This window comes from Hypanus sabinus, chromosome 14 (genome assembly GCF_030144855.1).
Source record: "Hypanus sabinus isolate sHypSab1 chromosome 14, sHypSab1.hap1, whole genome shotgun sequence".
Lineage (NCBI taxonomy): Eukaryota > Metazoa > Chordata > Chondrichthyes > Myliobatiformes > Dasyatidae > Hypanus > Hypanus sabinus.
The window spans coordinates 23,272,931-23,287,779 of NC_082719.1; the positions used below are offsets into that span (position 1 = coordinate 23,272,931).

Sequence of the window (14,849 nt, forward strand, 5' to 3'; positions counted from 1 at the left end):
AAATATAAAATTATTATAAATTACAAAATAGTGAAATAGCGCGAAAAGAAAGCAATAATATTGTGTTCATGGACCATTCAGAAATCTGGCGGCAGAGGGGAAGAAGCTATTTCTAAATCATTGAGTATGGATCTTCACGCTCTCCCTCCCCGATGGTAGTAATGAGAAATGGGCACGTCTCAGGTAGTGAGAGTCCTTAATGATGGATGCCATCTTTCTAACGTAACAGCTCTTGATGATGCCTTTGAATTTATGGAGGGTTGTGCCCGTGACGGAGCTAGCTGAGTCTACAACCCTCTGTAGTCTCTTGCAATCCTGTGCATTGCAGCATGAAGGTCAGCGTACCATCCAAGGCTGCAATGCAACCAGTCAGAATGCTCTCTACTGTGCATCTACAGAAATGTGTAAGAGTAATTTGTGCTATACCAAATATCCACAAACCCCTAATGAAGTAGAGACACTGGCCTGTTTTCTTCATGTTTACATCAATATTTTGGATCTAGGACAGATCCTCCAAGATGCTAATGCCCAGTAGTTTAAAGCTGATCCCACTTTTCATCACTGACTCTTCAATGAAAGCATGTGTTTTCCCTATTTCCCCTTCCTGAAATCCTGAATTCCTGGGTCTTGCATTGAGTTTGAATGGGAATTTGTTGTTGTGACATCGCCCAAACAATTTCTGCCACATCCATTATGAGGTTACCACAAAAGATCTTCAACCCTTTTCCTGTTCAGTATTCTGAAAAACAGGTAAGTCAATCCCTCACTGATCCTCAACACCTTCTCCTATTCATACAATAATTTTCCATGCAACAGCTGACCTTCTAACAGCTAACAATTCAGGACCTCTTTCTTTTTCCCTGCTCAAATGCAGATCAGGTGATCACACGTGAAACATCTCCATTTATGCTGCAAACATGACTTGCCACTAGTTTTTCCCTCCATTCTTTCTTCAGATTCCATGACCTAAGCCTCCCCCACTGTTGCAGTGAAGCTCTGTGTAAACCTGAGGAACAACGTCGTTGACTGGACTCAGGTTAACCATTTCAGAATTTGATGCTGTTGTGCCCCCAGTACCTCCTCTGGACCGAAGTCCCGTGTTTATAATGATTTTATTGCAATCCCCTTTTAACCATGCATCATGATATGTACTTGATTTACCCCTTGCCTTTCACCTCAACACAGACATTTGCTTCTCTTCGCCAACCCCTTCCCTGCTTTTACATTCAGTTAAATCTTCCTCTGCCACTCTCTTTTGACTGGGGTAACTCAAAGCCATTGCTATGAAATTTTAAACATATTTCTTGTTCTATGGGTACTCTCTGACCTATTGAGAGTTTTTATATTTTCTAGTGTTATTGCACTATGTAGCACTTAAACATGGTAAAATATCTGAATACACTAATAAAATGGGAATGAATCTTTAATTGAAAAGTTATTTTTTTAAATTAACAGGCGTAGTAATATAGTACTTTGTAACTTGCACAGCACCCACATCATATTTGCACAACAAAGTAATTTTTACACTATGCATATTTAAAAATATTAAAATACAGCTTATTAAAATTATCTTCCTTCTGCAAACTGCTGGAATGCGAGGTAGAATTTCTTAGAAGCAGAAATACTATATATTTGACAGCAAGTGAATTTTTAACTATTCCTGACAATGGATTTTGACCTCAATGGATTACATTTCAATAATTGCAAGAGCTCCTCAGTAATTTAATAGCAATAAAAATAAGCTGATAACAGTATTAATGTGAAGTGCTTAGTTATAACAGACCCTATCAATAAAAGGCCTGTAGTGATCTTCTAATAATTTGACATAGTGAAGTTTGACTGAGCTTCTTATTAATGAGTGGGATATTAGATACTTCAATTTTATATGAATCATTGGAGATTATAATTTATATTACAGGTGGACTAAAAGGATATGTGTAGGAACAAACAAGAGAAAATCTGCAGATGCTGGAAACCTGAGCAACACACACAAAATGCTGAATGAACTCAGCAGGCCAGGCAGCGTCTATGGAAAAAAAACAGTCATTTTTTTTCTCCAGTCCTGCTGAAGGGTTTCGGCCCGAAACATTGACTGTATTTTTTTCCATACATGCCACCTGACCTGCTGAGTTCCTCCAGCATTCTGTATGTGTTATGTGGAAGCAATATTGTACCCTCTATATTGAGGAAATACTAGATTGAAATATTCTGCGATCGAATTAAATGGTGACATGAGTAGCTCAGAGTAGTACGGCACAGGTACAGTCCCTTTGGCCCACAATAATGTAGATGTAGTACTAAAACTCTGACACATATGCTAACATAGCAGTTGAGTTACTGGATTATATTGATCTGAACACAAATTTTAATTTCACCATTATCAGTTGAAGAATTTAAAAATAGATCTTTAAATAAATCTGAAATATAAAAGAACTGTCATGAGTATGAAAGTATTGCATCAAAGATGATGATTGTGAATCCACTGATATGAGAATAAATACATTTGTGACTGTAAATCCTATCTGGTCTATATATGATGCAGAAACACGGCTATGTGGTAGTGTTTGAAATGGTCTGGCAAGCCACTTGAATCCATGAGACAACTAAGAATGGATAGAGACCACCACAATAATAATATCCTCTTCCCGTGATGAGATCAAATTTAGAACAACTTTATACTTATGAATTGAAAAGTAAGAAAGTAATGAGGAAAAAGCAAAACAAAAACATTTGAAATATGTTTGGTCTGGGTTTGCAGAAATTGAAATTCAAGTTAAATTATGTCACAACAATAACCTCTCATTCAATGTCAGCAAAACCAAGGAGCTGTTTATTGATGATAGAGAGAAGAAGCTGGATGTCCATGAGCCAGTCCTCATTAGGGGATTGGTGTTGGTGGGGACCAATGGTTTTAAATTCCTTGGCATTATCAAATTCCTTGGAAATTCTGCCTTAGGATTAACACGTAAGTGCCATCATAAAAAAAGGCACAACCGTGCCTCTGCTTTCTTAGATGTTTGTGTAGATTCGGCAAGTCACCAAAAACTTTGACGAATTTCTATAGATGCATTGTGGAGAGTATGGTACCTGGTTGCATCATGGCCTGGTATGGAATGACAAAGTCTAGAGAAAGTGATTGATATAGCTCAGTCCACCTCAGGCAAAACCTTCCCACCATTAATTGTATTTACACTGATCACTGCCACAAGCAAGCAGCATCCATCATCAAAGACCCCCACCATCCAGACCATGCTCTCACAAGGCAAAAAGTAGCAATGCCGTAAGTGCCAGTCCTCCAGGTTCAGGAACAGTTATTACCGTACTACCATTAGACTTCTGAATTGGCATGGGTAAGTTCCTCACTGCAACTCAGAAGTGATTCTACAAGCAACAGACTCGCTCACAAGGATTTTACAACTCGTCTTCTCAGCGTTATTGTTATTTGCACTATTTGCTTCTTTCATTTATTGGCTGTTTGTCAGTCTTTGCTTATGAATATTTTTTAATATATTCTATTGTGTATCTTTACTTTTCTGTAAATTCAAGAAAACTAATCTCATATATGGTAACATATATGTACTTTGATAATAATTTTTAATTTAACTTTAGACTTTGGCTTTGACATGTTTTATACTGTAAATTATATGAACTAATAAAATGCACAGATACATTTAATGATAGAACTTGTTTAAAAATCTTATAACTGCTGAGGATTACAACTGCTTTGAAGATAAAGAAATAGTTGATTTTACTTATTTATTTATATAGTGATACAGCGTGGAATCGGCCCTTCTGGCCCTTCGAGCTGTGCTTCCCGGCAAGCCCCCAATGTAACTCAAGCCTAATCACGGGACAATTTACAATCACCAATTAACCCACCAACCAGTAGGTCTTTGGAATGTGGAAGGAAGCTGGAGCATCCGGTTAAAACCCACGTGGTCACAGGAAAAAGGTAGAAACCCCTTAAAGTTTGTTCTCAAGCAGTGGAGATGAAAAGCCTTCGAGTGACTTGTTAGGGGTGGGCATCGAGAGGGTCTTGGTGAGGACATTGTGTGCCAGGGAATATTTAGAAGAACCTCCAATATTTATGATTTTCTTACTTCTAGGTTGTAACAAATCCTTGAATCTTTTTGTGTTGTTTTGGATAAATCTCACATACAGCTGAGCTTAACTTTTATCCTAGGACAGCATTAGCAGTGGCATTTTAAAATGTTCTCTGGGTAACAGAGAAGTAAACAAAAAGAATTGGTCTGGGATTTATCCAGGACTGCAAGGTCACTGAAATGCTGTTTTATTTTGAATTGCTACCTTCCAGAATAGTTGTGAGGTGGAAGATGCTTTTCCTTTACCTGGGGCCATCTGCTAAAAAGGAATAATATCTAAGTAACTTAAACACAGTGTGTTTGAGTTCTCTGCCCCATTTTACCCTGCATGATACTGATATCTTTGACCAGTCTGCCTACTTCCCTTCACTCTTACCCATTTGTTTGCTCCCTCACATTTGTTATATTATTATATTGTATCAGATAAAAATGTAGGGATTCTGCCAAAGGAAAGAGGAGATGGAGGCACTTAACTAAAGTTTTTTTAAGATTGCTGCTTAAGTGGAGGTATAGTTCATTTTTGGTGAATTAAATGTTGTTAATTAAATACTAAGCATCTAGGGAATGGGACAGGATCAGTACAAGGTTAGTGAGGTTTTATTTAGTGTTTTGCAAAAAAAAACTACTGTTTGATTACAGCAAGAAACCATAGAAGTGGCCACAATTCCCAATTGTAGTTTACTTGTGATTGAAAAATTCTAATTTAAACTGATTGGAGAATTACAGTTGGCCAAAATATCTAAGGCAAACAAAATATGAGATAGCCATGTAACAAACACTGCAGCTTTATTTCATATCATAAGTTCTAGTTAATACAATATTAGCAGAAAAATTTGAAGTTTACAAAAACTGACAGTATACAAAAACAAGATAACATGAATATTCAAATACAAAACTTCATATATTTCCCCTTCCTGCAAAAAATAAATAAAAATAAAATAAAATGGAAACATCGTGGGGATTAGTAGCAAATATATAAAGGGCGCTCTCAGTTTACTAGTGTACTTATCACACTCTTGCTTCTTGTCCAGTTATAGGAAGTGCTTAATGCTACAGACAATAGCAGCAATTGTGCAACACTTTGTGAATAACATAATTCAATCAAATATTGCACTCTTTGGGGATACAGATGTATTTGCAAAGTATAAACATGGTCTATATATATATATATATTTATAAATATGCTATTGCAATATTACACACCATGAAAATAAGAATAGCAGGCCAATCTCAAGCCTGGCCTATTATTCATATGATCATGATTCATCTGCCCTAAACTTTATCTCCTCTTCTGTGCTATGTCCCTATTGCCCTCAACACCCTAAATGACTATTCTCCAAGCTCAAAAGGTTCCCATTCCCGGAAACATCTCCACCTCTGCACTGTCATGCCCTTTAAAGATCTTACATGTTTCAGTAAGATCACCCCACATACTCTAAAACACCAGAGAATATAGCTTTACACCTTTTCACGGATCATAGTATCCCGAATTTTTCATCTTTACCCCAACTTCCACGAAACATTTTGATATATCGGTTAGAGTTCTGTTAGTCTATTAGGAAAACGAAAGTAACTCACGTCGGAAACCGGAGCATTGTGGCGACAATGTAGAAAAATATAGCCAGCTCTGAATGAAGACCGACATACTTACATATATAATTACTTATTCTACGGAAACCCACTTAAATTACCATTCAGGATAGTTTTGTACATTATATATATATATTTCATTTTAGAAAAAAGAATCGGTACACGCACTAATTCAATGCCAATCGAATGTCCTGCCAACCAAGTTGAAGAATTTCTGATTCGGTTCACTGAAGAAGGCGCGCAATTTATTGAGCACAACCGGGTCTACTTGCGGGTGGGTTCTCCCTTTCGACTCGTGCAAACACTTTTCTTTCTCACCATCTCGGAGGCAGTAAAATCCTTTCGTTTTGTTGAAGTAAAAATTAGACATATTAATCCGCGGGGAAAGTCTCAGAAATTTCTCCACCTTTTCTAATTCAGGGAAAGGGTTTCTGATCAACTTGTCACCGTCCACGATGTGTATTTGGCTGAGGGGGAAATATTTCAGCCAGTTTTCCATATGGATATAATATAGGCTGCGGTCAATTGCCTTGTAGTCAACATTGATCTGACCATCTCTGATCAGCAACTCCTCCACCGGTTTAATCGGCTTGTGTTTTTGCATTCGGTTGTGTAATATCTGAGTGTAGTCCGATATAACCCTCTCCGACGGGTCCCGCAGTATCAGCAGGAGCCGAATAGATGGGTTCATGTTGAAGATTCTTTCAGGCACTTTGGGTGAAGTGAAATAGGCCGGCGTCTTTTCGACCGTGGTCTGGTTGGGATAGGAGAATGGCATTTGACTGCTATACCACTGGAGACCTTTCTGGTAATTCCCTTCCCAGTCGAAGAAGTGAATCTCACTTTGGGCGGCGGTCACCTCCGGATGGAGGTTCAACATTTCCAACAGCGCCCGGGTACCACCTTTCCGCACACCGATGATGACAGTTTGGGGGAGTCGCTGAGTGGTGCCATTGGGAAATCCAGCAGGTTGAAAGATGTTATGACTTTGGAACACGTAGCTCGGGGATTGCGAGTCCAGTTCGCGGTTAAAATCAAAAGCTGGCCTGGGGGGCACAACGGCCGGATGGAACAGGAACAGAAAAAGCCCCAGGCATAACGTAGCCATGACGGAAGACTTCAGTCTGGACTTATTACACCAGCGGAGGTAGTGGGGAGTAAGCTCCACATTGGGCTGCACAGAGACTCTTCGCAGTATACTGAGAATCTTCTGAAGCCAATGTTCACTAAAAAGAGAAACAAAGGTTGGTTTATATACTCTCGTCACTAATGGGAAACATGAACCATCCTAACAGGTTAACTGCTTGCAGTTTGCAACATTTCTGCAACCTTAATAGAAGTAAAGTGTTAGCTATTTTTTTGTTGCACAAATATGGTCATGTCCTTTAAATCCTGGGTTAGTTCCAACCGACAATTTAACAATCTCCGCAGGGCGGATACAAATTGTACAGCTGAGCACGTGACTGCAAATGTAAAATGAAAGGGAAATGCAGGAGATACAGAAAACATCCGCCGCGAATCAGCAAAACAACGTAAACTGTAACCAGTTGGGTTTCCGCTGTAGACCCTTCCTCGGACTCAGTGGCCTGGCGGGATGTCGACAGGAAGTCCACGATGCCCTTCTGACATCCCCGGTGTTTTAAAAATACACATTTCACAACTAAAACGATTTCAGAAATGCTTGCTAGTGGAATTCAGCATCAACACTTTCCCTGAATGTATGTGTTGCATTAAAATTAAACTCTAATCCGACATAACAAAAAGACTATTGTTAATTGACAATCATCTTTGACGGATGGGGTGTTGGGGGGGGGGGGGTAAACGGAGGACAGAATAAAAGTGTCTGATATCAAAGACGTGCTGAAAAAAATCATTCGTTTGGTTATAATCACGTTATTTTCTGTTCAGAGAAATAAAAAAACAAAACTATTGCATATCACAAAATTCCATTCTACATCGCAGCTTCAAGATGTTGCAGTTGCGAAACATAACGCCCACTGAAAGATCCTTTGTATTTATATTCCCTTCAGACTTGCTAAGGAAGTCATTCCTCCCTCCCCCATTGCAACATCTTGGTACTCTTTGCCTCTCTTTCACCGAAGGCAGGTTACATACAGTGAGACAATGAACAATACGTGGGCATCCTGAACGTGTGCATGGGCAACATTTTCAGAATGCGGCGCTCGTCACTAACAATTCCTTTCGTTTTACTGGGACCAGAAACAGGAACTCCCAGCACTGGGAGGTCAGAGAGAAGACAGGTCGGGCAACAGATCAGCGTAACGGGAAAATGGACTGCCTACAACTCTCTTCAGTCCTTTATGCCAATTAATGTGCATCTGTCTTCATCTTCACAGAAGTCGAGTCTGGCGATTCATTGTGAGCCAAACCCCAGAAGGCGCATCATGTCACACTGAAAGGGTTTTAAAGTCTGCTGCATTTTTAAGAGCCGCCGACGAGAAATGTCCACGTAAAGCATATGGGGTTTCAAAGGCGAATTGTTGTACGTGGGACGGTGACAGACGGTCTAGCCGGAGGGGAGAAAGAAAGGCACGGTGCTCAAGGAACTAAAGCAATGATGCTCTTGCTTGGGTTGGACACGAAGTGTCTCCGTCTGGGAACCAGAATCACATCAGATCAGTGTTCAGGGAGTCATGGATGGCAGCGAGTGGCCAAACACTCTCTGTCAGAAACCTTGCAGTGTTTTAAAGTTGGGTTTTTAAACATTCAAGCAAGTCGCGAAGTTGATACCGTTCAGTTATTTGATTGTTTATCGCCATAAAGTGCAACGCAATCGATCCAGGGACCTTGACTATTACATTTCAATAAGTTGACAGTGTTTCAGAGTCTTTGTGTACAGTTGGAAATCTAGATAGCAAGGGTTCACTGTCAATCGCCGCTCAATACGGTAATCTGACCAAGTCTAGCAACTCTGTATACTACTTCAGACATCAACAGGAATAATCATTACAGTGCCGAAATGTCCATGGTCAAACCAAGAACTTATTTACAGTGCACTTTCAAATGCATTTGTAAAACTGATGAGGAGGAGGAGGAGGAGGAGGCTGCTGGTTCAGCCTTATCAGTTTTAGCAGGGAAACAGATCCACATTCTAACAGACTAGCGATGATTGAGTTCTTTCCCCGGCCGGAAGGCCAACGGTAGGCGATGGTCCTTTAACCGGGACACCTTACACAGTGAACTTGGAGATTTGTTATCTGCAGGTGCAGCATATAGGAAGAAACTTCAAACCATGGCCGGTTTAAGTGAAGTAGGAAGAAGTATACTGGAGTTGTTCTTTCACAATGCATCAAGACATGTTACCCTCCCTCAGTTTGAAGGTGTATTTAAATCTAAGAGGGATGGGGGAGGTAACCTTTAAAAAAGATTTGTGAAAACTTCTTCCTTTGGTCCAAACAGGAGTCGCTGAACTTAAACTACGCAGTCATCTACAAATACACTTCAGAAGAATCAGTCGGAGAAGCAATATAAATCTGTCATTTCTGGGGTCAACAAACCCCAAACGACAAGGGTTTCAAAAATTGGACCTAAACACCCATTCACTATATAAGTCACCTTTCATACAGGTGGTAAGGGACTCTGTTAATTCGTCTTCCCCTGTTTGTGCACACGGACTTGTTGAGTATTTTCAGCGTTATTTGTGTTTTAAAAGGTAATCACACATATTTACCATGCTTTTAATTGCCACCTTCTCCCTTCATCTTGGAGCAGCATAGCGCGACTTAATTAATAAAAGTTTTGACAGGGACTGTTTAAAACTATTAAAATGTCAAAACAATCCCTTTGAAAAAAATGTATCGAAACCAAGCAATGTTTGCACGGCGAGCGCAAAGGAACTGTCGCCTTCTGGCTTGCTTTCAACAAATCAATGCCCTCAAAAAATTCAAGGAGAAAAGAAAAAATCTAGAGCAGGAACGAGAGGGGACTAACAATACCTGTGATAGAAGTCTACTTCACACGCCAGGGTCCTAAAACGAGACTTTCATGCCAGCCTGCAGTAAGTCGTATCCTACTCGCTACTGTAGTTCCCTTAAGACCGCCGTATGATGCTACAGTAAAAGCGCCGTCTCGCTTTCCTTCCTCTTTTGGAGGGCTGGAAGTACGCAATCACCTCCAGAACCTGGGCTCAGCTAGGACACACCGAAATCACTCGCTGAAAAGACGGCCAAGACTTCGGCCGTTTTAATAAGACAGGCATCCGCTCTTGTGCCCCGCTCATTGGCGGCTTGTAGCCCTGTAACACGGCTGGTCCCGCCCGCCCGCGTGAATTCACACCGACACTCCTCCCTTGCGTCAGCCGGTCTCTCCTCCCCTCCCGGCCCTGGTCCAACTCCCTGCCTCCCTCCCTTCCTCACCCACCCACCCGCTTCGCTGCTTCGGCTTCCTCCAAGCGGCTTCATGTCGCGACCCAAGCTCCGACTCGCGGCCCCAATGAGAGGTGCTGCAGATCGGATTCTCCTAGATAGGTGGACTGCTTTACTTCAGGCCAGGTTTCGGAAACTACTGGAGAACAACCCCAAGCCCTTAACTCTGCCGTCTAGGCGCTTCGTTACGGTCGACACCAAATCCAGACCCCTAGCGCTTACAATATTGTGCTGTTACTATTTTAAGAGAGCTGCAGATAAGATCCACCTCAACCCTCTGTTTTCTCATAAACTCCTCTATTCCCCTACGGTAACTGGGTGCAAGTTCGTGGAAATCCTGAGATCCTTCGCTCCCTCGGGATCATCTTTCTCACCTTTTCTCGGCTGGATAGGTGACGGTGTGGTTCTCGCCTGCCCGCTCGCGGAACCAATCGCAATTAAAAATATAGAGAACACAGTCGGGCGCCCTGACTGACTGTGATCGCTCGCCCCGGAAAGGAGAGCCCGTTCTTAACAATGGAGAAGGAACTGGGCAAGCGTATTAATCTCCACATTCTGATGGAGTTAAATGTTAACTGTTTCTCTCTGCACAGATGCTGACTGAGCTGATGTCATTATTTCTGCTTTATTTCGGATATCCAGCAACAGCCGTTTAGTATTTGCTTTCCAACATCTCCACCTTCACCTGAGCGAAAGCAAGTCCCAGGCATAAGATCATAAAACCATAAGACATAGGAGCAGAATTAGGCCATTCAGCCCAACAGTCTGCTCTGCCGTTCTATGATGGCTGATCCCGGATCCCTCTCAACCCCAGACACCTGTCTTTTCGCCATAACCTTTGATGCCCTGACCGAACAGGAAACTATCAACTTCCACCTTAAATATACCCACGGACTTGGCCTCCACCGCAGTCTGTGGCAGAGCATTTCACAGATTCAGCACCCTTTGACCAAAAACAAATCCTCCTTACCTCTGTTGTAAAAGGTCGCCCCTCAAATTTGCGGGTGTGCCCTCTAGTTCTGGATACCCCCACCGTAGGAAACATCCTGTCCACCTCCACCCTATCTAGTCCTTTCAACATTCAGTAGGTTTCAATAAGATCCTCCGCATTCTTCGAAATTCCAGTGCGTACAGGCCAAATGGTCCTCATGTTAACCCCTTCCTTCCTGGAACCATCCCGGTGAACCCCCTCTGGACTCTCTCCAATGGCAACACATCCTTTCTGAGATATGCGGCCCAAAACTGTTGACAATACTCCAAGTGCAACCTGGCTAGTGTCATATAAAAGCTCAGCACTATCTCCTTCTTTTAATACCCTATTCCCTTTGAAATAAATGCCAACATCACATTTGCCTTCCTTACAGACTCAACCTGTAAATGAGCCTTCTGGGAGTCTTGCACAAGGACTCCTAATCCCTCTGCACTTCTGATGTTTGAACCTTCTCCCCATTTAGATAATAGCCTGCACTATTGTTCCTTTTACTAAAATGCATTATCATTCATTTCCCAACACTATTTCATCTGCCACTCTTTTGCCCATTCTTCCAATTTGTCTAAGTCCTGCTGCAATCACATTGCTTCCACAGCACTACCTACACCTACACCTATCTTCGTGTCATCCGCAGACTTTGCCACAGAGCCATCAATTCCATTATCTAAATCACTGACAAACAATGTGAGAAGTTGTGATCCCAATACTGATCCCTGATGAAAACCAATAGTCACTGGCAGCCAACCAGAAAAAGCCCCCTTTATTCCCACTCACTGCCTCCTGCCTGTCAACCATTCCTCTACCTTTGCCAATATCTCTTCTGTAACACTATTGGATTTTATCTTGCTAAACAGCCTCATGTGTGGCACTTTAACAAATGCCTTCAGATATTCGAAGTAAATGACATCCACTGCCTCTCTGTTACTTCCTCAAAGAACTCTAACAGATTTGTCAGGCAAGATTTCCCTTGCCAGAAACCCTGATAACTTTGACTTATTTTATCATTATTCTCCAAGTACGCCAAAACCTCTTCCTTAATAATGGACTCCAACACGTCCCCAACCACTGAGCTTAGACTAGCTGGCATATAATATTCTTTCTTTTGCCTTCCTCCCTTCGTAAAGAGTGGAGTGACATCTGCAATCTTTCAGTCCTCCAGAACCATGCCAGAATTGAATGATTCTTAACAGATCATGACCAATACATCCATTATCTCTTCAACAACCTCTCTCAGGACTCTGGGATGTAGTCTATCAGTGCAGGTGACTTATCCACCTTCAGACCTTTCAGTTTGGAAGCTCTTTTTCCATTTTAACAGGAATGCCACCCACTCCTGTTCCCTGATGCTCATGGACCTCTGGCACACTGCTAGTGTCTTCCACAGTGAAGACTAATGCAATATACCCATTAAGTACATTTGCCATTTCTTTGTCTCCCATTACAACCTCACCAGCATCACTTTCCACTGATCCAATATCAGCTCTCACCTCCCTTTTATTCTTTATAGAACTGAAAAAAACTTTTAGTCTTCTGGTTTATATTATTGGCTACTTTGCCCTCATATTTTATCTTTTCCATTCTTATGACTTTTTAGTTGTCTTTTGTTGGATTTTAAAAACTTTCCAATGATCCAACTTCCTACTCACTTTTGCAACCTTATATATGTCCTTTCCTTGGGTTTTATGCAGTCTGTAATTTCCCTTGCCAGCCATGGTTTGTCTTTTGAGGAATTTTTCTTTGTGGGACATATCTATCCTGCACTTTGTGAACTATTCCCAGAAGCCTGTGCCACCTCTGCTCGACCATGATCCACACCAGTATCCTCCCCCAATCCACATGGGCAAGCTCTTCTCTCATGCATTTGTAATTCCCACTATTCCATTGCGATACTGATAAATGTGACTTATGCTTCTCCCTCTCAAAGTGCAGTATGAATTCAATTATATTATGATCACTGCTTCCTAAGGGCTCTCTAATAAGATCTGGGTTACTACACAGCACCCAATCTAAGATAACTTTTCCCCAAGTAGTCTCAAGCACAAGCTGCTCGAAAAAGCCATCTCATAGGCATTCAACAAATTCCCTCATTTGTGATCAGACACCAACCAGATGTACCCAATCCCCTTACATATTGAAGTCCCCACTTAAAGTTGTATCATTACCCTTATTACATGCCTTTTCCAGCTCCCTTTGCAATCTCAACCCCACATTTTGACTACCATTTGGAGGCCTAGATATGATTCCCATCATGTTTTTTTATGCTTGTAGTTTCTTAGCTCCACCCACAAAAATTCAATATTCTCTGACCCTATGTCACCTCTTTCTAAAGATATAATTCCATTTCATACCAATAGAGGTGCATCACTGCCTATGCCTTCCTGTCTTTCCTTTCAATAGAAAGTTTATCCTTTGATATTAAGCTCCCAACTAAGGTCTTAGAAAACTTACAGCACAATGCAGGCCCTTCAGCCCACAAAGCTGCGCAAAGCTGTCTTCTTTCAGGCTTGACTCAGTGATGCCCACAATGTCGTATTGGCCAATCTCTAATTGTGCCACAAGTTCATCCACCTTATTCCAAATGCTATGCACATTTAAATACAGCACTTTCTGTCCTGCATTCTTTGCTCTTTTGAATTTTGCTTCTGTGTTACAATTTATCTCTTTACTTTGTCTGAAGTTGTACCCAATCATTGGCTTGTCCTTCCTTACATTTATGTTGCATCCCTCATCTAATTGTAAACCTGCTGGCTCATCCTCAGCTCTAACATTCTGGTTCACATCCCCCATCACATTAGTTTAAACCACTCCCAACAGCTCTAGTAAACCTGCCCACAAGAATGCTTGTCTCGCTCACATTCAAGTGCAACCCATCCCTTTTGTACAGTTCACACCTGACCCAGAAGAGGTCCCAATGATCCAGAAATATGAATCCCTGTCCCCTGCTCTAATTCTTCAGCCATACATTTACATGCAACCTCATTCTATTCCTATCCTCACTGCTGTGTGGCACAGACAGCAATCCCAAGATTACCACCCTTGAGGTCCTGCTTCTCAGTTTCCTTCCTAACTGCATTCCTTCATCCTTCTTTTTTCTACCTATGTCATACGTACCATGACTTCTGGCTGCTTACCTTCCTTTTTTAAGAAATTGTGGATGTGTTCAGAGATATTGCGGATCCAGGCACCTGGGAGGCAAACTACCATTTGTGTTTCTTTTTTGTGTCCACAGAATCATCTATCTGTCCTTTTAACTATAAAGTCCCCTATTACTGTTGCCAGCCTCTTCAGTTCCCTACCCTTCTGAGCCACAGGACCAGACGCAGTGCCAGAGGCGCAACTGCTTTTGCTTCCCCCAGGTAGGTCAACCACCCCCCAACTGTACTGAAAATGGAGTAGTTATTTTCTCCGTTACCTGATGATTTCCCTTCCCTCTCCTGACAGTCACCCATTTATCTGTCTCTTGTAACCTTTGGGTGACTACCTCCCTATAGTTTCGGTCTGTCAGCTCTTCACTTTCCCTAACAAGCTGAAGGTCATCAAGCTGCAGCTCCAGTTTCCTAACACAGTGTCTAAGGAGCTGCATCTCGATGCATTTGATGCAGATCTGTCTGTCGAGGGGGTTGGTAGTCTCTTGGAAATCCCACATCTGACACACAGAACAGAACATTGGCTCTGCAGACATACCCCCTATTCTCTCAAGAGTTAAAGAAGTAAAAAGAATTAAGAAATAAAGAGTGAATTTACCTACAGATCTTGCCTCAGCCTGTTCTCGCTGAAGCC

General features: G+C 41.6%; 1 protein-coding gene across 2 annotated transcripts; it reads right to left on the bottom strand.

Annotated features, from left to right (window-relative positions):
- Nucleotides 1–4,872: 4,872 nt before the first annotated feature.
- On the bottom strand, nt 4,873–10,580 carry LOC132404607 (heparan sulfate glucosamine 3-O-sulfotransferase 1-like). 2 transcript variants are annotated; one of them, XM_059988886.1, is made up of 2 exons: nt 10,453–10,580; nt 4,873–6,919 (listed from the first exon to the last, which is right to left on the bottom strand). In XM_059988886.1, the coding sequence occupies exon 2, from the start codon at nt 6,799–6,801 to the stop codon at nt 5,866–5,868; it is 936 nt and encodes a 311-aa protein (XP_059844869.1). In that variant the 5' UTR covers nt 6,802–6,919; nt 10,453–10,580; the 3' UTR covers nt 4,873–5,865. The 2 variants fall into 2 exon arrangements, with proteins under 2 accessions (XP_059844869.1, XP_059844868.1); XM_059988885.1 differs by lacking the exon at nt 10,453–10,580 and adding an exon at nt 9,650–9,944.
- Nucleotides 10,581–14,849: the final 4,269 nt, after the last annotated feature.

Bases quoted from the DNA above. Each gene is read 5' to 3' on its own strand.
- LOC132404607 (XM_059988886.1), bottom strand. From the start codon at position 6,801: ATGGCTACGTTATGCCTGGGGCTTTTTCTGTTCCTGTTCCATCCGGCC.